Here is a 24339-nt window from a genome sequence, read left to right as displayed (position 1 = left end):
CCTCCAAACCAAACATTTGAAAAAATCTAGAAGGAGAAATGTTTTTAAATTGGCATCTTTTGGAATATTTGATTAAGCAAAAGTTCTCAAATAAGACACTTTGGTTCATAAAAGAATATGCATACTTTATATGCACAACAAATAACTTTTTATTTTTACTTAATCCAAAGGCAAATTTCAGATTGTTGGAGATTTCCCAGAAGAGGGAAAACCTAGATGCGATCCATTTAACACTGCCTGCCCACAGGCTCACTGCTGGCCGCGTTGAGCTCAGTACCAAAAGGGGAGCAACAGCAGGGACACGCGCGACTGGCTTTGGCAGCCTCAGCCAGCCGCAAGGCAGCAAAGCACCCGCGCTAAGCAGCGTGTAGGCACAGCATGCTGTGAAGCTGCTTACCCAGCAGGAGCATGGGGCCTCGTCCCGGGAGGTGCTGAGTAACCCCAGAGGTGCTGAGCCCTCTTTTCCCAGCTTGAGTTCGGTACTGGGAGATGCCCAGCACCGTGGCGGGCTTGGCAGGCTCAGGAGCACACCAGTAGTATTGCACTTTCAGGGGTGAAGCGTGCACCCTCCTCCCAGGTTCAGTGGCAGAGCAGAAGCTCACTCGATCTTTTTCTCGCCCATTTATGGGGCGGTTTGGGTGTCCCAAGGACGCAAAAGGGGGGACTTAAAACGTCTCTGCTGCAGAACAGGGGGACCGATAGCTGAGCAAAGTGGGGAATCCTCTTTGATTTCTCCGTCCCTCACATATTTGTGCTCATGCCCTCCCAAACTGAGGCCAGAAGCGAGCTGTGCAGCACATTCTCCCTTTCCCCTGCTCCCTGCTGATTTGAGCGGCTCTCCAGTTTCTCTGGCGTGGGACATGTGCACATCTCCCTCTCCACCGTGTCAGCGAGAGCACAACCCATAGGAAGGGAAAGGTATGGCATGAGGCGGCTTGCAGATGGTGAAAGCAGAAAGTCTCCTTCCTCTGCTTCAGATATTCTTGTGGCCTAATGAATAAAACACTATTTTTTTCCCCAAATTAATATGTTACCTCTTTAATGACAACCCCATTCTGTTCCGAGTGCTGCACTTCTGTGAACAGAACTGACTTCTTTGCACCTGGAAGTAAACAAATGGACTTATGTTTTAATTCAAACTAATCATTTCTTCAAGTCCATATTCTTTATGGTAATATTCATTAAGCTCTTCCATTATACTTGGTGCAAGGGGAAAACTGGTAATTGCATTCAAAGCAATGATAAGTTACCATTTTAATGATTCCTTATGTTGTGAGTAATTTATAAATCACTCGGTATCTTCTCAGTGAAGCTTGCCTTCTGTTTTTAAAAAGTACCCTTTCGTATCCAACAAAGGGTTTCAGTGCAATAAGAATTAAGGTGTGTCTCTCAGCTTTTACCTGCAAGCAATAATGATGTTGTCAAGCGTTTCAGGTGAGACCAGCCCAGGATTTTGGGGTGGGGAAAGACACTCTGTTATACAGCATCTTCAGTGCTTCCCTCAGAGGGAGGCAGAGACACCTTGAAGGGCTGAGTATAAGGACATCTACCGAGTGTCTTTTTAAATAGACACCAGAGGTGGGGGGGGGGGAGGGGAAAAGGAACAGGCTTGTAACCATAACTCAGTTGGACTTGTATCCAGGAAGGCAGATGCCATGGATTGGCTCCCTCACCGAACGGCTGCTTTTCTGTTCCTTTTATTGGTAAGTCAGATTTTAAAACAATATTTGTAAACTCTGTGATTATGCCCGTTGAGTGTTCCTCAGCAGACCATTATCACGTTTTACAGTGTAAACTACCCCCCCGAAAAACTTGTGAAATTTAGCATAAAAACAAAGCTGTGCTTATTTTAAACTGCCCTTCTGAAGATTCTATGCAAATAATTTAGTTTTTCATTAAATGCTGACAAATGTTTGTTTTGATTTTGACTTTCTGCAGTCTGTTGATGTTCAATATGTGACTTTCTATGTTTAATGCATGGCTTTTCAGGTGAATGTTGTCTGTGGCTACTATTTAAGGAGTCACTGTTATTAATAAAAGTCTTACCATTACAAAAATCCTAAGAACTTGACTGGATATCATTTGGTTCTATGTCTTTGGGATTTTTTATCAGTTGAGGGAATATGAATGCAAATCTCTTTTTCTAAACTGATTAGCAAGAGCGCTTTAGAACTGACCAAATCCTACGGCTATATTCAAGAGAAAAACATGAAATTTAGTGAAGACCTTCACTGAGTAAAAATCAAGACTTGGCCTATTATTTCACATTACAAAGAATTCCTGTCTCGTAGTGCGTTAGTGTCTGAGCTGCCATGTGCTGAGCAAGTGAATGCATGATGAAAGTGTCGCTCTTTCGGTTTGTTTTTCTCACTGTAAAAGGAAAGTTGTGGCTATGGTCAAGTGACATAGTTGTACAATGTGTTCATCAAGGCACGGAAATTACCCAGAAAGGACTTAAAAGAATTATGGAGGCCCTTCTACTGCTGCAATCTGATTTTTGTGTGGATTATTTTTACTCGTCTGTGCTGCTCTTCTGAAATTAGATAGAGGTTTATGGCCTTGAAGTTTGAAAAGAGTAGGATTTCTATTACAGTTATGTCCTGATGTGGCTTTCACAGAATTTTACATTTTACACAATATAGTAGTAAGTGTAAATGTTTGCTAACCTCTCATTACTGACCCCTCTAGAAATGTTGTAGTTGGGGAAAAAGTGTTTGTTGTTATACAATATGAAATCTTAAGGCTTTCTTAGAAAATATAATCCATTAATTTTAGGTGATAGCTCTGCAGTCAGTAAAGTAGAACTAACCAGCACAGGGCAGCTGCCAAGCAAACGACAACAGAACTTCGCAAAAGCAAGTTACGGTTCGGATGAGTTTCTGCTTGGTTAACACCGCTCAGAGGTCTCTGAGATTGGCATGTTGCATATCACACTAACACCTCTGAATTTTCATGTAGCATTAGTGACTATTTGTTTTACTCAGTTACCTGGTGATGCATACTCCTGATGTGTCAAAGTTCAAAAAAAAGTTGACTGTACTGTATCTAAGATCTGTCCATTCAAAAGAGATTTTACTGCTTTATCTTTTCTCGCCAACTCTGGAGCCATTTTCATTCTTTCAGTGTATTATTGTTACAATTGTGACTGATGCAGGATATGTGTTGGGTCAGGAAAAAGGAGCAATTGTGAAAACTGACATTATGTTTTGATGACTATCAAATATTTGAACTCTTACTACCCAGAGAAAACAGTTGTTGTTCTTATTATGCATTCTTCTGCACAGCAGGGTTCATGGTGGCCTATACAGCTTAGTAGCATCTTTCACCACTTTATAGAAAGCTGACAGACAAACTGTAGAGATTAAATAAATTATAAATTATGCACCCAATTTTAGTGTATTCTGAGAAACAGTCTTGGTTTTCAGCTTGATTAATCTTTCATGAAAATCACCTGCCTGAATGGTGTGTCTGGTTAGTATATTGTTAATAAGTTGTATCAAATACAATTGCTGTCGAGTTATACATATTTTAGCACACTGCTACACTTTCAAGAAAAGAAAACTTACCAGCCCTGAAACTAATAATTTTCTATATGCATTTCACCATTGGTGGGACTGATTCTGCAACCCTTGCTCACGTGACTTCAAAGGCGTTATTCTCATGAGTAAGGGAGTTCTGTTTGTGATACTTGCACAGACACGTTTTATGGAAATAACCTGTTTGATCAGGTATGACTCTTCTCCTGCCAGCTATCATGTGACAGCTAATAATTGTAAATTCACCGCATCTCTCATATGCACTTTTGTCTGTCTACATTTTCCCATGTGTTATCTATGCTTCTTGTTTCCCGCCCCCCCCCCCCCAGTTGTTAGGCTATGGTTACACCTCCTACTCATAACTTGGTTGCACATAAAAATATTAAGGGGCCAAATCCTGTCCTTGCATATGCATATGAAACATCTGCCATGATGTAGCCAGGAACCTGCAGGCTCTTCTGCCAAAGAATTTTGTTGTAGAAATAGAAACTAAAGCAATTCTGCATCCATGAATTATCACCTAAGATTAGGTTCTTAAATCTGCAGTTTTACATTCCTAAGTAAAAATGGCCCCTAAGCACATGTGCATTTGCAGCTAGAGCACTCTAAGCCATGTTAGAATTCAGGTTTTATTGAGGAGATTTATTGAGGACACTTAGGATGACTAATTTGAAAAACTAAAATTTGAATGATAATCGCATACACCCTGTATTGAAATTACTTTTCTGTTCATTTTTTCTAATGGTTAAGCTCAGTTACTGTACGGAAATTCATTATATCTGTACGACTCAGCAGAACTGAAACAATCTCAGTGGAAACTTTCCCAAAGTGGTCAGTTGTTCGAATAAACGTATTTTAAAATAAATAAAACTTTGGAACATATTCTTCTGACTGACATGAGCATTGTCATACTTCTGCTGAAATAACAATGGATTCTCCATCCTGGGTGCAATACAAAATACTGACGTCAGCTGCTAACACAGGAAGCAATAGAAACACCTGACTTCTGCAGAATTAGTAAACAAAATGCCAGAAAAACCATCCTGAAAAACTTTCCCTGTAAATTGGAAGAAGCACATTCATTAGTGACCTATGAAAATGAAAAGTATAGACAAAAACACATTCATGGTTCAATTTAAAAGTGATCAAATGGCTTCTTTTTAAAATATGAGGGTTTGTCTTATGTTTCAACTCTGCTTCTCATTATTTCATATGCACCAATTTATCATTTTTTAAAGAGAGGCAGAATGAATAAAGGGAAGGGTTCATTATTTCAACCCTTTCCTAGTCAGAGCTTTGGCTGAGTAAGAAAGATGTAAAAGTCCCAAAACGCTGACACAACCAGACCTACCATGGCACCCTGATGACTAACATAATATGTGTGAGTTCTCAGCACCCCTCCCATCCAGGCCAATAACAATACCGCTGTTGACTTCAAAGAGAGAGAAGCAGATCTAATATGAATAATGCTGGGAAGATGTTAAAGGCATGTTCAGTCATTTAGATTTGAGTAGGTGGAAGAGGGAGGATTCCATAATTGCGTATAATATTGCTAGGCAGTCAATTAATGATTAGTTAATTCGTGTTTGTAAATTGCTTTGAAGGCACAAAGAACTGTACACATCCTATGGGCCTAATTCTGTTCCCAGTTACATCAGAATAAATCCAAAATAACTCCAGTGTGACTCTAAGGTGTCATTTTGGACACAAGGTTCAGGCTCTGTATCATTACAATAAAAGACAAGCTTTCAGACAGGCCACTGTGCAAATGACAGTCACCACGAACATGTTTCCTGCCTGCACCTCTTCCAACCCAGACCAGAAACCAACAGCTTGTGCAACAAGCCTTTAGCTACTCTGCAGAGTTTTCTTTTCTTCACAGAGACTAACAGGACAGCAAATCTTGATACCATTCTGATCAGCTTGCCTATCCCAAGGTCCTCAGGATGCATCCCACACATTCCAATGGCTCTTATTGCTTTAATCATCATTAATCACTGAATCTATGGAAAGTACTGTATTTGGATACTAGTTTAGGAGGGAAATTTGTTCATTACCTAGAAGTATGCTGGAGTTAGCTGCTAGGAGGCGGTACCTCTCTGCTGGAAATAGCACTAGAAAAAAAGGGGTTGCATTGCAAAGAGATATTAGAAATAGACAGCTGGGGTGGGGGGAGCCTTCTAACTGCTGGTGATAGTGGAGAACTGGAAAACACTAGTTGGGGAGGCAGACGAACCTCCATCCCTGGATCAAGTTGATTAGATGACACTCCAGAATTGTTGAGGTTTAGCTGGTGAGCTAGGCAACTTTGTCTGGTGTCTGCCTGTCCTCCTTCCTATAACACGGCAGTAACTGAGAGAGACATACCCAACGCAGACATCAAGTTCATGGGATCAGCCTTTTCAAATAATATCACAAACTGTACTAAGGACTCTGGATTCAAAACCAGCAAGACTTCTTTCAAGATCTTCTATTAGCAACATGTAGCAGAATGGGTTTTTCCTTAGTTAGCATGGGACGAGTGTGGAAATACGGGGCCTGAATTTACAATCCTCAGCATTACTGATGAACAAATTCCTGACATTCCCATTATTGGTGATCAAACACAAAGGATGAAACTCCAGTGTAAAAGGTGTATTCCTCACCACTTGAAAATAGAACTCCCTATAGGCTGAAATCAAGTGTTTTATGAATACTCATGTCCTTAAAGAACAGAATTCTTTACAGGCATAATTCTTATTTCAGACATGCCTAACACAGTTTTTCAGTTAGGCCTGCAGAGTATGAGAGTGATATGGCTGGATGTGAGATATTAGTTTCACTGTTAAATAACAGAATAAGCCACAGGATGCAGACAGTAGACAAGATTCAGTAACATTGCACTGGGAGGTGTATACCTGTACTTTTCTGGGTCAAGATGATTGCTTGCATGCCGGAAGGGATTTCAGCCTAAAGGTGGAGAGGATTTCACTGTACTCACCAAAGGAGGCTCTGCTCTGCCGGTGGGATCAGCTGATAAAGAGGTGTTGAATCAGTACTATTTCTGGCGGACTTTATCACTCAGGCTCTCTGGTGAGGGTGTAATCTGCCCCTTCTACTCTCCCATGTTTCCCCAAGCTCCAAGGGGGATTATGAAAGGACAGGTCTGAGTTCCCACTGCGGTGAAAAACCCCCACAGTTTAAATGGAGTCTGATGTTGTCCCTTCTCTGAGATGAGTAATGGCTGCACATGCATTTGAACCCCGTTCTGCAGCTGAAGGTTTAAATAGTCACCAAGACATAAACTCAGGCTAAAAGATGTATTGATGCTTTTAGCACAATATGAACATATTGTAATGATTTTCCTGCAGAGTACTCTTCTTAACCATTCATGTCAATAGCTTACTCAAAGAAACATGAAAAAAAATCCTTACTCCATGGATAGTCCGACAAAATTTCAAGGTATATGCACATCAAATGGGCAAGTCTACAGTCTAAATTCCCTCATTCAGAAGCAGATTAGGGCAGCCATTATGTGCCAAGGTCTCAGGGAATGTTCTGGGCAAGATCAGATCACTGGAGACATTACTTTGTAAATGACAGGTGGTGGACCTCTTATGGCATGTAAATGGGGAAAAGGGGGAAGAGAGAGGAAGGAGGGTGAAGATGCTGTTCATTAATCTGTTGCATGTAAGAGGTTGTTTTAACATGAAGTAAGTGGAAAAAACTCTGTGCCCATCTCCCAGCCTTGACAGAACAATGCAATAAATTTGAAGTGAAGAAGGTCCCATGAGGTAAAGCCCCATAGAAAAAAAGATTGTCACAAATTTTATCCAAGTATAACTAACATAAAACCCACCAGATAAAACGTCAGACAAAAAAAAGCTATTGAACAGTACTGGGACATGATAAGTAAAGTGGAAAATTGATAACCACAGCTGTTAACAACACTTGGTGAGAAAAGAGAAACTGCAAGACTTTTTGAGTCACCTGGATATTTTGTTTCTCCTAATGATGAATGAAGCAAGCATCTAGTCCTGCAAATGTCATATTCTTCACCCTGTGTCATCCGAAGAGAGCAGAGGCAGGTCCTAAACTTTAGAGATGCTCTGAAGAGGTACATTCACCAAGTGAACTTCATTTTCACACCTCATTTAGGAACAAGGTTAATTAAACTTTGCCTTCTTTTATATTGTGTTAATCAAGAAATTGAGGATTCTCCATTATTTTAATTTTAATTTTAAAGTAATTACATATTGCATCTCATCCTGCCTCCTTTATATACGCAGGAATTTGGTTGCGTAGTTAGACCTCAAATCAAAGCCCACTGCACTCCAGGGAAATCTGCCTGATGACTGCAGTTGGCTTTCCATCTTAAATTGAATCTCTTCAACCTCAGTGGGAAGTTTCAAGAAAACAGTTTCATTCTTTTTGGTTAAACTACATAGTGAGGTACTCCAGGTCTACTGGGGACTTTCTAAATAAGAAAAAAAAAAAAAAAGAATAAAGAATAAATTCTTTAGAATTAAAAAAAAAAATACTCCTTTTCTAGTTTCCTAGACATACTTTTTAATAACAACTCTTGCAACCACTTCTCACTTCAGTTGAGGTGTTGCAACCTAAAAATCTGTGTGAAAGCTGTATTTTGATGTAGGTATAACTTGAAATGTGGTATGGCACATCCATTCAAACCAAAGTTCTACCCTGTAAGACAGAATTAATTTTGAAGGTGTTAACTGTCAAGGAATTCAAGCGATGGATATAGAAAAAAATGAATTGCACAAAGTCATTTACGGAAATCCTGTAGCTACTGCCTAGATAGGCTATTGCAATAGACTTGAGAAAAAGTAATGCTCCAGTCCTGCAGTATAGCAATGTATGGCAGTTGGGTTTTGCTTACTGCATTTTGCCCTGCGTTTTTAGATGCCAATCTTCTTATTTCTCTTGCAGGTACTCTTGGATTTCAGCACAGGATTTCATGTAGAGGTAATATATATTTCTTTAGAAACTGGTTTTCTGATCAAATGAAATGTAACCAATGCAAAAATGAAATGGAAAATACTGAACCAAGACATTTCTGAACTTGAAGATTGAAAACATATTTAAATATTAAACAGTTGCAGGCAATAACCTGCTCACCCTCTTAAGAGAAGTTCTCCTGAACCTAAATTAGTATCTCATATAGAACAATAATTTTAAAGTAAACATGTACAGTCTTAGAGTTTGGTACTCGCGGACATGTAAAAAAGCACATGATCTATAAAAATCCCTTTTCTCCTTATTGTCGGAAATTCTAAATTTCTGTATTAATTTAAAATGGATTGAGGTTACTGGTGATATGATACTGGAACTCTCTGTCAAAGGTAAAAGAATGGGATGAAAATGGAATGGCAAGATGGAAAACCTTCAGAAGACAAAAACGTGAATGGATCAAATTTGCTGCAGCTTGTAGAGAAGGAGAAGATAATTCTAAGAGGAATCCAATTGCCAAAGTAAGTAGAAAGAAAAACAAGTGTTCACAGACAAGGAAGTTTTTCTAGACAGGCTGATAAAAGCAGGGAGATTTATAAGTATATTTGCTTAGAGTAGTCAAAGCAAGGAATGTAGAATAAAAGAAAGATGATGCAATGTTTCCAGCTCTGCTGAGACAGTCTCATAAGTTGAACCCATGTGGCTGCTGAGGAGTGACCAAAGGCTTTCTAGAACACTGCCATCAGTCTACTTCCTGAACAGCTCCAACCATAGTCTCTTTGTGTGCAGCACCTATGTACTAGGTCGCAGTATTTTTCTTTTCTCTCTCACCCTGAGAAACCCCTGAGTGGAAGTTCAAGGATAGCGCATGACTTATGAGGACAACAGAGCCAAGAAGATGCCATCCTATCCTCTCACCATGACCGTACCCTTACTGAGGTCCAGCCACAGTGTGATACTCTTGGAATTTTCTCTCTTCACTTCCCCGCCAGAATATTTAAGAGAGAGAGAAAACCTGTCCACCACTTAAGGGGAGATGGATCTCTAGGCTGACTGTTTGTAGAAGAGCCTTCCATTGGTTCTGTCAATGGAACCTTGTGAAAAGTGGTTGAGAAACTGAAATTATATAGAATTTTTTACAGGAACTAATAATAGGAAAAAAAGCCCTGCAGGTGTCCTCAGTAAACTGGCATAAATTATTATTATCTATTATTGTAGATCCGATCAGATTGTGAAGAAAACCATCCAATCACATACAGCATCTCTGGAGTTGGAATTGATCGTGCCCCCTATGGAATATTTGTTGTTAACCCAAGAACAGGAGAAATTAATATAACATCAATAGTGGATAGGGAAGTAACCCCAGTATTTGTTGTAAGTACTCCCCTTTTTCTTTTTCCTTTATAATGATGGATCCAGGGTGGGGCAGGGAGAGCAGAAGGAGACAAATTAATTTGTTTCAGATTGTTACTTTGCTTCCTTCACTTTTGGTTTTAAAACAAGTAAATCTCTTTATCCAGATACGTTGCTTTGCTAAACACTCGGTGACAGGTGTAGATTTGGAACCACCTCTTGAACTTCGAGTCAGAGTTCTGGATATAAATGATAACCCTCCTGTGTTTGCACAAACTGTATTTACAGGATCTATTGAAGAAAACAGTATGGACAGTAAGTAACTGTTATGCCTATTAAAGTATAGTTAGTGAAGCTCCCAGAATACAGTTAATATAAACCTGGGGTGCTCATTCTACTTTTTCTTAGGCAATGTCATATATTGGCCAGGGCTACTGCAGAGGAAGGAGCGGCAGATTCTTCTGCAAGTGCTATTCGAGCCAGGGCCCGAGCTCATTGCCTAAAATTAAGCAGTGATGCTTCCTTCCCCCTTTCCTCACACATATGAATGCTGAATGTTCCAGTTTCTAACCATACCATCATGCAAATTCTTTCAGATGTGAAAATTTAAAATAAATCAGTTCATTCTTTCTCATTAAAGAAAACCCAAACATTAAACCTACACTTATTTCCTTTGAGGGCATATAAAATATGTTTTTTCCCATTTTTTCTATTTCAAATATTTGTATTTGTAGCCTCAGTATCGCAATTGCAGTAGAATATTACTAAATAAACCCTTACTTAAACCACTAAAATGGTTCTTTTTACCAAAGGTACAGCAATCAACATTAGACATGCAAATGGCACTGAGGCAATGGTGCCTAACACTCATTTTCTACTTTCTAGAGATTCTCATTTAAAACTGTGGCGATTTCTTACATGAATATCTACAAGCTCAGTACTTACTGTTTTTACATTGTCCCTCTGGTGACTTAAAGAAGTTCAGTGAAAATCTGCATTACTCCATCTGACCTTAATTTTTAGTGCATTTTGAATTCATTAACATTCAGTCAGAATCAGTACTACAAAATTAAACTTTTGTTTTTCTTTGTAAATGTCAATGAATAGATAGCATTCTATCGTTTTTATACACCAAGTTTTAGCATTGTCTTCATGAATTGTTTGCAGGAACAAAACAAATTTTCTGATTTGTTTTTTTAATTTTTATTTTTATTCTTAGACACACTGGTGATGAAAATAATTGCATCAGATGCAGATGAACCCAATCACTTGAATTCTAAAATTGCCTTCAAGATAGAGAGTCAGGAACCTTCAGGTCCACCCATGTTCATTATGAATAAATATACTGGAGAACTCCATCTTGCAAATTATCTTGACAGAGAGGTAATATTTCCTTTTCCAAAGTTAAATAATATGATGTGGTGGTGTATATGTGTTATGGGGCGGGGGGGGGGGGGGGGGGGGGGGAGGGTAAGGAAAGGTTGTGGTTTTTACAAAAATTAAGGGAGAAATGCATTTTTTCTATATGTTACAATAAAATGTCTAAGGCAAGTTCCTGCATTAGGAAATAGTAGCAAGACCTGAGTATTTATAATATTTAAGACGTACAGGTGGCTCTTCTAACACACTCATTTCTCTTTCTGTGGCAGCAACATAGTAGCTACACTCTTGTTGTGAAGGCGTCAGACCGGGATGGAGCTGCAGATGGAATATCATCCCTTTGTAGCTGTAACGTTAAAGTTATTGATGTCAATGACAACTTCCCGACCCTTGCTCAAAGTTCTGTAAGTTTTAAATACCAAAAGAAACATCACTGTTTAAAAACACAGTTCAAAAACCTAGTGGATAACGGAGCCCTTGCTAACCTGTAGAGCACTTTCACATTTGAATGCTCCACTGGATTAACAGGGTTGTTTCCTTGAAGTGTGCTCAAAATCCAATCTGTTGCTTCCACACCAATTCTGATAATATACACGTAGATTATTTTTGTATTCAGAGAAGTCAGTCCTGACACTGACTTCTCTATTCAGAGAAATCCAGTCATTCAGGTGTCCAGACCCATGCAATATGGCCAGATTATGTAGATTAACCCAATCTTTGTATGATCTTTTCATATAGAAAGCACAAATCCATTTCCTCTAAACTGCCTCTGCAAACACTTGAGGTGATACAGCTCTTCAGATCTGCAACCAGGATCACAATTTACCCAGAACACATGATTTTAATTAAATTGGCAGGGACTGCGTGCAGGGCATCCTTTAAAAGAATATCTGCAGTCAGCTGTGTTTTCCTCAGATTATATATTTTAGTGTTTGCTAATAGATATTTATCTGTCATTGCAGTTTTCAGCAAGTATTTCAGAAAATTCACTCAGTTCAGAACTGCTACGGATACAAGCTCTGGATGCTGACGAAGAGTTTACAGACAATTGGTTAGCAGAGTTTTTCTTTATATCCGGTAACGAAGATAACTGGTTTGAAATTGTTACAGATCGAGCTACAAATCAAGGAATCCTTAGAGTAATTAAGGTATGGATAAATATTGTGATTCAAGTGTTGAAATAATCATCTTAAAATAGTCTTAATTAATTGTTAACAAAATTAAACGAGCAGTAAAAACACTGTCACTCAACCATTTAGAAGAGAAAATATTTCAATAAATTTAATGGAACTTTTATTTACTACCTAGTTCTCTGTGGTTTATCTTTTAGGAACTGAATTATGAACACCTTCAAAGTCACTCACTGATAATTGGTGTCAGGAATGTAGCTGCCTTCCACCACTCTGTTGCGCAAGACTTCCGAATGTCTGGAACACCCCTCACAATAGAAGTAAAGAATGTGGATGAACCACCAAGATTTCATCCATCTTCGGTTGTGTTTTCTATACCAGAACGCACAAGAGCAAATTATGTTGTGGGAACATACACAGCCATTGATGAGGACACTGGTGCTATTGCATCAAATGTTGTGTAAGCTCTGCTCTGCTTAACTCCCTGGATTGAATAATTCTTTTAATGGGATGAGGAATAGGTATTTTAAAGGGTGCTTTAAAAAAGAACTGAAAAAATGTTAATAGATGAGCAACAGAATAATAGTGATAGAATAGTATAATCTTTAGCCCATTTTTATGCTATGATTGCTTTTGTTTCCTGACCTGCTTTCCTTAGCCTTGTGTACAAGACAAAGAAAATATCATTTTTCTGACAGGCTGTAACTTAAATAAATCAGAACACATTTTTTTTCTAACCCAACCTAAGATTATTTTTTCTTGAAATGTTTGCTACAAATAAGGAATTTGTTAGCTTCTCTAAAAAAGCAAGCAGAAAACCCCAATAATGGGCAATATTATACAATCAGAATAGAAGAGGTCACTACCAGCTCATTCTATAGTAAAAAAAAAAAAAATTATTTTGCATTTATTTCTGCTGAAATTAATGATAGTTAATGGGACCATAGTCTGCTTTTTAAGGTATGTAGAAATAAATACACCCAATTTACCAAGGTTTGAAAACTTTTCATAAAACAGAGAAATATGTTAGCAAATACAACAGCAGAATGTTATAGGAAGAGCTGTGGATTTAACTACTGATATCAACAAGGGTTCTAGTAAAGGTTTACAGGGTCCAGAAAGATTTTACTTTTAGACTATGATACCAATTTCAAAATATAATGGACTTCTATGCATTTACTTTATTCCTAATTATTTTTCTAGTCTACATCTTTTGAAGTCTACAGGAATTTTGCCTGAATAGGGTGAAATGCAATAGAACCTAGCATAGCCTAAAGGAAAATATTCCAAAGTGACAAATATTACTTGCAAAATGAATATGTAATACATATATTCATAACATAATGCTGAGTATTTTTACTTCACCAAATATAGATATAGTATAGGACGCGATCCAGGTGCCTGGTTCAGAATCAATCAAAACACTGGTGAAATTACACTGAACAAAGCTATTGACTGGGAATCAATCTATGTAGCCAATGGGCAGTACAGAGCAGAGGTTCTGGCTATCACCAGAGGTAAGAGATTGAGTTTTCTGAAACAAAACTCTCTTTGTTCCAGATTTCTCTCAATGTTTTTTCCTGTTTCTAGTTTTCCCACCTGAACTGCATTATTTATAGTATCAATATTCCCTCCTGACTACAAATATCTTCTTTTTACAGGGGCTCCTCGATATACTGCTACTGGCACCATTGTGCTTTCAATACAAGACATCAATGACAATTGCCCAACTATTAATACTGAATTAAGGAAAGTATGTATGCATTCCCCATCAGTGATTATCACAGCAAAGGGTATGGATGGTGATCTGTATGGTTCTCCATTTACATTCAGCATACATGGTGAACCTCAAACTACATGGATTATCAGATCAATAAATGGTAAATTAACCTACATTTTATAACAGAATAAACCATAGTGATAAGCTCTTATCTAAGATAACAGATTAGGATAACTTTTTAGTTACTAACAAAACACTTATTAGAATCTATTCTAATCTCACTTAAATGTGATTTTATGCTCATATGAATCTAAGAAGTTGCTCTGGATTTGCATATATATATATATATAAATCATATTAGAACTAAAATCTGAATCATTACATGTGTTTTATCTAGTTATCATATTTTAAGCAAAACTACTTTACTTAAGTGTAGCTATAATAAGCACCTCTTGGTCTAAACATAATGAGGTAATTCAAAAGGAGTCATTTGATACCTTTTTCTTTCTCTATTATCTAAAAAATTCTAAGCATATGACAAAACTCTCAAATTTATTTATTAGAGTATAAAGTTATTAGTTGGCAGAGCTTTCCTTCTATGAGAGGCATACGAAAATGGCAAATAAAGATTACAGCTTTTGCAATTTATTGTACAAATTGTACTTACTTGTATTTCTAAGAAAAACCTTTTAGTCAGTGCTCAGTGGAGCTTTTCCAGTTTCCCCCAACAGGACATAACAAACTAATGAATTAATCAAATCTCATACATTACTAAATGACAGAATTTACATAACTTACTCTATGCATAGAAGACTATATTAAATGATAAATATCACAATTACAACTACTCTTGTGTCTCCTATTTGTCCTACACAGATGCAAATGTGTAACTTTAAATATTTTAAAACTACTGAAAAAACTTTTGAAAAATACATGTAAATTCCTTGTGAGAGAAAAAAAAAGATGTATAAAACTTGCAATTTTTCTGTTCACCGTTGTGCTAATAAAAATCAGGAAAGGCAGCAGTAGATACAAAAAAGTGCATTTACTGCTTTTATATTTCTCAGGCTAAAAAGTGATGACTAGACTGACCTGGCTCAGGTGTTTCAAAAGAAAAAACTAGCATAGATGAATATAATAAGTTTCAGCTTTGAATAAGTACTGTAGACGCATAAGTAACTGAAGATCTTGGAATGGGAACACTTAGTCTTCATCCTGTTCTATGAACATTACTCACAAAATTATAGATTTATACAGTATTTATAGTCAATAACTTAATTAAATATTTTTCTCTCTTTTCTTTTTTCCCAAAGCTTCCTCTGCAGAACTAATGAGTCAGAACTTGGACTTTTATGTTTATAGGATCTATATCAGTGTGAGAGATAACCAAGGCCGACGTTGCCCTAAACCACATATAATTCCTGTGCAAGCTTGTCAGTGTGATAGTCGTAATTACTGCACCAGTGGGGCTACAAAAATAATTGTCATTGGTGGTGGTGGTGGTGGTGGTGGCGGCAGCAGTAGTGGTGGTGCTGGTGGTGGTGGTGGTGGTGCTGGTGGTGGTGGTGGTGCTGGTGGTGGTGGTGGTGCTGGTGGTGGAAGGGGCCCGGAAGGTGGAGGAGGAACAGAACAAGAAGGTGGTGGTAATGGCGAGTTTGGACCTGGAGGAAGAGAAATTGAGGACCACACAGACTGGCAGGTTTACACTGATGGATACAGTGATGGTAATGAAGGATATACGGCAGCCACTGATGATAGTTACAATGGAAATGGAAATTACGGCAGAAATATCCTATCTTCTACCACACTTAGCGGTGCTGCCATTGGCCTGATGTTTCTTGGTGGATTAATATTTGTTCGTAAGTATAAAATTAAGAAAACAATATTATTTTTTTTTAAGTAAATTTTTTTAAATTCTTCTAAAATAAAGTGACTTCTCTGGTTGGTTGTTAATTTGTTGGCTTCCATGGACCATCTAACAGAGAAAAAATTGTCCTTTAAATTATAAGCATTTCTATATATTTTATATTCTACATGTTTATATACATATGTCATTCAGAAATAACTATTTCCTTCCTAAGACTTAGGGTTTTTTTCCTAAGGTGCTATCCAGTTCTCAGACCATCAGACAGGGTAAAAATGTTTAGTAGAAGACTCAGAAAATTTGGGGCAAGAGCTGTCCCTGTCACTTACAACTTACACTTTGCAATTTATAATTCCGTTACATTACTAAAAGAAACAGACAAGTATCAGCTCCGAGTTGGGTATGAAAAAATGTAAAGAACAAGCTTCCTTTGAACTCAAAGCCAGATTTCAGTAGTACAACAACAAATATAATCATCTGAAATGTTGAATATTTGGTTATTGCTGCCAAACATTACAGCTATTAAAGACAAGTAGCATTTGTGATAACAGGATCAAAACAGATCACTTTTTCATACATCCTAGTATTTTTGAAGAAATAGGAGTTTCAGGGATAAGAATGTCTCAAGTTAGACTGTATGCAAGAAATTACTTCTCAGACCACCACAATCAGATGTGATCGTCTTTCTTTCATGGCCTGGGCATGAAGTGATCAATATCTAAAATTTCCCAATGCAGAAATACTGACTACAAAACCAGAGGAAATGCATTTTTACCCTGAGTTTTGAGGGGGGTCAGTGGTTTGGGGTTTTGATCTTTGATCAGTAGGAATCAGCAAACACAAAATTTTGAGCTGCAAAAGGCTGTTTTGTTTGTAGTTCCCAGGTGGTTAATGTTACAGGACAGACTGTCTTTCTGCCTTTGGAAATCTCTCCTAGTTGGTAGTCTGGAGTAAATATGTCCTTAGTCATGCAGTGTGAGGTAGCACTTTGTGCACTGCATAGCCCTTTCCCCTTTTCTCTTCAGTTCACTTTGATTTTAAACTGAGAGTTTTGGATGCTCTGCTTAGTCTGGTGTAGGCAACTATCTCTCTCCACTCCCTCTGCAGTGATACGAGGTTACTGATTTTACTGTGTAGGTTAAGGACCTAAAGACAGCCAGAATTAATATTGCAGTGCCTTTCTAAAATGAGCAATGTTTTCAATGTTTGCATTTAAAGCATTCAGCAATTTCCAACACTGCATTCTTGAAACAACTAAGCATAATACAGCACACTGGGAAACTTGACTCTCTCTATGTAATCATTTTTTAAAACTGGGGTTTGGGGTTTGTCTCTATTGTTTTTTCAAATCAAGCATTATGTATATGTGATGTGAAAAATGCAACTGGAGCCTTAGCCAAAGATCACTGCAGTCAGATGGCTCTCTCTCTGCTGATTCTCCTATGTCTATTATTACTAATGTGTATTCCTTTTCAATTAAAATATCTAAGGAGACAAATGTACGCTTATCTATCAAAAATGAATGTCACTGAATGCTATACATAGTAAGACTGGTTCTGTTTGTTTAATTTTTATATGTATGCAACTTATATTCATTCAGCTGAGATAGATCAAAGTCTGTTCCCAGGTGTATAAGCATAAATTTGGAGTAACAGCCCTACTCCACCCCCACTTTGCTCTGCTATACCTAAAGGTACAAATTATTCTGAAATTCCAAATACATACATTTCCAAAAGCAGCTAATGATTCTGAAAGCCAGACTTGCAGGCTGCCTGGTTTGAAACACTTTAGAAGACATATTTTCAAAAGTTCTTGAGCACCTGCCCTCTGGTAAAAGCAGCTATTCCTGTGAGGAAGAGATGTCCTAAATCCCTGTTTCCTGTTTCTTTCCTGTTAAGTGATTCCAATTTTGATGTCAATGAGCGACTGTTGTGGCTGTGGACCTGGCGCTGCAGGTGGAGTTGGAACTGGATTTGAACCTGTACCTGAATGCACAGAAGGGGCAATTCATCCATGGGGAATAGAAGGTGCACAGCCTGAAGACAGGGTCAGTACATCCCATGTTTCTAAAACCCACAGTAACTCATATTTACAGAAAAGACTGCATTTGACTAGAAAGAAGCCTGGCATTGTCAACAATTGCCAGGCAGATATGAAAGGTGATTCTTAATTAACATTTGTAGATGGAGTTTGTGTGGTTTGTGTTCAACTAGCTTGGCCCAACAGCTTGGCGTTACTATTCCCTCAGCTGAAACAATAACCAGCAAGCTTTTTCAGTGCAAAGTAGGACAAGGTAACACAAACCATCTCCACTGATCACCTTTTATGTTGACAATGAAAAAAACTTGAATGGAGTCTCTCTTTTTTTTTTTTAATAGGGATGGTAATTAATAGCTATTGTTAACAGTTTAGACTGCTAACTCCTTAACATGATTCACAAAGTCTTGGTCTTCATATGGGAATTTCAAAGTCATCATTCAAGGCATCAAAATGTTGTTTTCCAGGATGTCTCACACATTCTTGCCCCAACAACAGCTGCAGGAGGTGATTTTGGTGAACCCTCTGGTAAGCAGATCCTAAAATTTTCTATGATGTGCACTGTCATAAAGCTATCTTTCAGAATTTCATGTCTTCTGATTCACAGAGCACTTTGGTTTTGCGGCTATAACCCAACCCTTCCAATCTTACATCTGCAGATAATCAAAGTGATGCTAGTAGGACTTCCAGTATGAATAAAGGATCTGAAGTTTGAGCTTTTGAGCAGATTCATTTCTGCAAACTGCATTTATTTTGAAATATCTGCCAAGGCTTTCAAATCTCAGGATATTTTTCTTTATCATTCCAGCTAGTGAATGGAGGGTCTTTTCAAGACACCAGTTTTAGTAGAATTAAATCTTGAGGCCAGAATAAGGAAAATTTCTGTCATAACTCTGTGGTGAAAGGTTCAGTTTTTCCCAGTTTCCAGGCTCTGCTTCCCACAAGGGAGAATAGGACCTGTCAAGTAGCCAGTTAATTACTGACCATTTGTGCACTAGCCTAGACAGAAAGCTGGTACATAGCACAATAAATTTATGCTTCTGAGATAAGGTTGCCCCAGGAATTCAATGGCCATAGAGAGTAAGTCAAGCTGTGCAGTGCCACTTCCTTCCTCTTTTTCCCCGTTCCTAACTCCACAACAGAAAGGAAGGATGCTGGCACAGATCCATTTTCCCTAGCTTCTGACAGGAAGAAATGTCATTCTGCAAAATAATTTATCTGATGACTATTGATTATTCAAAAATGTTCTCACCCTTAAGGTAAAATCAAAGGAACATTTTGGGGCATAAATGTGAATTAAGAATCTTCATTCTCAGGGAAGTTCTGCTGCCATGACAATTGAAAAGTTTAGAACTTACTTACACATGTGATTTACTTTATTTTCACTGTTCAGTGCCGTTATGGTGAAAGCCCCTGGTTCAAATTCTATAAACCGAGACTAATGAAGTTAAATGAAAAAAACAATAAAATTTAGCCTGTGTTTCTTAATGTAGTCAAGACAACTATATGCAATTGGTTTATTATATTACATGCTGATATTTAAGACCACTCATTCCTTGTTATCATATATGAAAAAAATCTGGAGAAGATAAAATCCTGTAAGTATGACTTTGTAATTTATTGTGAACGTCATTTTCATTCTGCATTATGAACACTGATGGTTATTATGATCCATTGCTGTCCTCCCAAATCCCCCTTAACAATCTAATGACTTGAAAATGTGAAAGGAGTTACAAAGCTATTTCTTTTAGAAAAGAGTTTAAGGCAAAACAATTTTAACCCTGATGTGATCATAAATATACATTTGTGTATTTGCATAAATATTCATAAGTATTATCTGATTTTCTGATGCAAATCCAATGACAGCATATATGTACACCAGACAGAGGAATCTCTCCAGTCAATTACACAAGTAAATCATTGATTTCCTAAAGCACATATGCACATGCTGCCTAGCCTCAGGAATAAAATCAAGGTCTTAGATGTATGCTAATATGTGCTTAATTTTTATTACAGTTTCAATGTTTGGCACCTGTGCATGGATCTCTGACTGAAATTAGTCTAAAATACCTTTAGAAACTCAGTAGTGTCATTGTACTATTTGTAAAAACAACCGGCAAATTCTGTGTAAATTTTCACAGAGCACTGGGAGGATAACTTTTCTTTTTCTGTTTTCAGACATATATACAAACACATATGGAGGAGGAGGAGTAGTAGCTTCTGGTGTTGAAGAAACTACAGGGGTTGGCTATGGCACCGGTACTGGTTATGGAACAGCTGGAGGAATTTCTGGAACAGGGGAAGCAAAAGGGTCAATTGGAGGAACAATAAAAGAGTATCGAGAAGGAGGGGTCAACATGGCCTTCCTAGACAACTACTTCTCTGAGGTAATTACCTGATCTTCTTTTTCTTATATCTGTGAGCCTACTGTTAGATTCTCCTCCCCAAGTTACATGGTGGAAATCCAAAATAACTCCACGCAAATTGAAATTTCCATGATATAAGACTGGCGTGAGAGCAAAGCTGACTGTACTGGTAGGAAAAACTATGACACTAGTAGTACTGCTTTTGAGCTGCTGGCATATGAGATTTTTTTGCTCAATAGCCTTTTTGTAAAACTGATGGACACACTGCAGGTATGGGTAGCAAGCAACTAAATTATTTCAGCTTCATAAGTGACGACCAAATTTATATATTTGCCACCTTTTTCAGTGTATAAATAGATAATAACTTTGTGAAATTGTTCACACATACTACCTGTACAGCTAGTTTAATGAAGTGACTTTAACCCTTAAAGAACTGTGAACACCATTTCACATTCTTCTCTGTTTTTATTGCCATTTCTGTTCCCTAAAAGCCTTGGGAACTGCAAGTGACACAAATGTGCAGTTTTGTAATTGGCAACATATTAATTAGCCTTTACATATGGGATAAAAAATTGCTATGGAGTTTACAAGATTAATGGGATGTGTTTTCATAATTAGCATGAACTGTGAGGCATAAATAGTATAATTGCATATGTGACCAAAATATCAATTAATATATAAAGATTGCTTTATTTTAAACTCTAAACAAGACTCAGTGGAGGAGAGGACAGAGCAGTCCTGAAGTCCTGAGCATGAACTTCTCCCAGACCACAATCTCCCTGCCTAGGCTGGGAGCACTACGTATTAATTGTCTGCCAGCCATAGGCCTCCACAGATGACTCGTACTACTGACCATCTTCATCTCCAAACCTCCTGCCTCTCCCTCCCCGGCCTCCCCTTCCATCCTTCCCTGTTTCCTCCAACCTCACCCCGCACTGACTTAAAATTATTCTCTTTCCTGCCCAATCCCTCTAGACTGACCACCCCACCATCCCCAATGCCATCCCAAATCAGTGATCTCCATCCTGCTCAAAACAGATTCCTCTCTGGGCTCACCAAGCTTTCCCCGCTGTGACCAGCCCTCTGTCCCATCCCTTCTGTCCTGGCCCCTCCACTGCTCCTCTCACCATCCTGCTTCATTCCTCTTCCTACTGTTTCGCTTGGATATTGCTGCCCAAAGTGTACATTTGTTCCCCCGTCCCTTTCGCTCCCTCCCTTCACCCCACAGTCAGACACGCTGATGACAGACCAAATTTGAGATGCTAAGTATTGGCAGAAATAAGAATAAAACATCAATAACATTTGAATAAATTTATTTCAAGGTTACAAAAATGTTGACGATATAATTTGCCCTGTTGATGTCCTGTTGTTCAAGTCAGCTGGGCCTTACTGTGGTTAGGGAAACCTTACTGTGGTTTGAGTCTTCATGGTTAAAAACCTGACGAAAAGTTACTCTGTTCTTCTTTTCTTTTTTTTCCTGTTTTTGCAAACTACAGAAAGCATTTGTGTATGCAGATGAAGACGAAGGTCGGCCAGCAAATGACTGCCTATTAATATATGATCATGAAGGAGTCGGTACTCCTGTTGGCTCTGTGGGTTGCTGCAGCTTTATTGGAGAAGATATAGACGAAACGTATTTGGATACATTAGGACCAAAATTTAAGACCCTGGCAGAGATCTGTCTGGGCAAAGAGATCGAACCCTTCCCCGATGTCAGCCCGCCCTGGCCATCCGTTAACGTCACCTTTCCCAACCCTGAAAGTGATCTAAACCTCCCGCCACCTGGAAACACCATCATTGTCAACGGATGTGCACCTATGCCTCCCCCGGTTGGCACTACAACGGTTGTTACTGAAAACACCTACACATCTGGGTCAACCATACAGCCCCCGAGGCCGATGCCGGATCCTTTGCTCCACGGCAACATGACGGTGACTGAAACCTACACCTCCGGCTCCCCCTCTCTTTGCGTTGACCCTCTGCGTGCATCCAACGTTGTTGTAACAGAAAGGGTTGTCGGTCCTGCCTCTGCCTCTGATTTGCGCGGCATGCTAGATATCCCTGATCTCACAGATGGGTCCAACGTTATCGTTACGGAAAGAGTAATCGCGCCTAACTCCCGGCTTCCAACCTCTCTGAGCATTCCCGATTTGGTAGACGGGTCGAATGTAGTGGTGACAGAAAGGGTGTTCAGGCCTGCCTCCGGCATGCCAGGCAGCTTAATAAATATTCCCTCGGAGTTATCGAACGCCCACAACGTGGTGGTGACCGAGAGGGTAGTGTCAGGGTCTGGGATGAGCAGCCTGGGGGGGACAAGCCTGGGGGGGGCAAATCTGGGGGGCCTGAGCAGCACAGGTCAGATGCTCAGTGCCGACTGTCACCTTGGCCAGGCGATGGGCACAGCATCCCCCAGCACCTCCCGGAGAAGAGTGACAAAGTACAGCACCGTGCAGTACTCCAGTCAGTAAGGCCTCTGCCGCCGCCCCTTCCCGCTGAAATCGCCATTTGCACCGACACTCATTAGCTGCCACCCACCAAGAATATTGTTATTATTTATAACTAGGAAATAGCGCTAAAATTTCAGGGATTCCTGCTTGTGTGAGGATCTCCGAAGGGTGCCCCGTTTCAAGGTCAAACACAGGACTTTGTCAGTGAAGGGAAAGTGAGGTTAGCTTTAAATTTATTTCTTTCTCTCCACCTAGCACTACAAGCGTACAAACAGGTACTAATGTTTTTGGAGAGAGATCCAGTTACCGAGTGGAGCAGTGAGAGGGGTTCCTTGTGTGCATACAGTATCAGCATGAATTAATGTCATATAAAAGAGTGATAAAATACTGTACTGCTCAGTGATCTCCCACAGTAAGCAGATTTGGGTTAATAGCCCCTCACTGACAAGACAGGCAAAGAATGTTAATAATAATTAGTCAACTCAAGACTAAATAAGCACTTTCAAATGCATCATTTTACTTTGCATGTAATTCAAGACGTGCTACAAAAAGGCACTTTCAATCATTTCTCCCATCACCAACAATAGTTATAAATAATAATCATATAAACACAATATATTTTCATTGCTTTCTGAAGTTCTCAGTAAAACAAACACTCTGCCACGGCCTGCCATGCTGTTACTCTCATGGCGAGGAGCGTGACCACCAATTTGCCTCAGCTGTCGCTGCCGCGTTGACACTGTCACCCAGGAAGATGTTGGCTTCATCTTTCCTCCATTACCGTTACAGCTTTACTTAAAACTAGAAGGACTTCAGTGACAACCAGGACCTCTTAGTCAGATTTTTGTGCCAACCTGTGACTACCATTTAAATCTCCAATGTCAGGTTATATTAAGAGGGCTATAATACACTGTGTCAGTTCTCTTTTTTAATACTGACAGGAAAATAAAGTCTTAGAAGCTTTGTGATGTGGGGAGGCAATAGCAAGTATTGTATCACTGACACTGGTAGCTGAAGTCCTTCATGAAAAGAAAAAAAAAACTTGGGAGCAATATAAATTTGCTAATAAGCAATGTGGAGAATTGTTATTTCATATGTCAATGTATTTTGCATTGATATTTTGAAAGTTTATTTGAATGTGTTAATTGAAAAAGTCTTTATGATTCTATAATCTTAATTAAATCTGGCTTTTATTTTCCCACAAAAACAGCTCTACTGGACTCTGTTATTCTAATAATACTTTAACGTGGCTTAGAATATGATCTGAAGGAGCAAAATACTGAAATATAGTATCTATCTCATTTTATTTCTGTATCATATGTATAGTAACCATAGTGTACACAACATGGCTTCAGTGTAAATACAATAGAGTCATACAGAGGGACTAGCTTTTTTTGCTAGACTACCAGATCAGTAGTTTTCCCAAAAATGTTGCTTCTTCAGCTTTGATGCATAGGTTAGTGAAAAGTTTAAGAGTTATCTGTGAACTGCCCACGCTATAAAATGGGAAAGAAAGTTTCAGTTGGGTCCAGATTAACTTACCTCAGAAGAACTGG

General features: G+C 38.7%; 1 protein-coding gene across 1 annotated transcript; it reads left to right on the top strand.

The window, feature by feature from the left end:
* Positions 1-1478: 1478 nt before the first annotated feature.
* Positions 1479-23990, top strand: LOC115340792 (desmoglein-1-like). Its single transcript, XM_030012810.2, has 16 exons — positions 1479-1703; positions 8466-8501; positions 8879-9007; positions 9705-9860; positions 10007-10154; positions 11059-11222; positions 11489-11623; positions 12182-12367; positions 12550-12809; positions 13724-13866; positions 14011-14229; positions 15383-15928; positions 17832-17980; positions 18438-18498; positions 20149-20357; positions 21833-23990. Exons 1-16 carry the CDS (start codon positions 1656-1658, stop codon positions 22802-22804), a joined length of 3561 nt encoding a protein of 1186 aa, XP_029868670.1. The 5' UTR covers positions 1479-1655; the 3' UTR covers positions 22805-23990.
* The last annotated feature ends 349 nt before the right edge of the window (positions 23991-24339 follow it).

The sequence above is a fragment of the Aquila chrysaetos genome, chromosome 4, assembly GCF_900496995.4.
Source record: "Aquila chrysaetos chrysaetos chromosome 4, bAquChr1.4, whole genome shotgun sequence".
NCBI classification, from domain to species: Eukaryota; Metazoa; Chordata; class Aves; order Accipitriformes; family Accipitridae; genus Aquila; species Aquila chrysaetos.
Note: the sequence above shows the minus strand (reverse complement) of the source record. Positions and strands in the feature narration are given on the sequence as shown.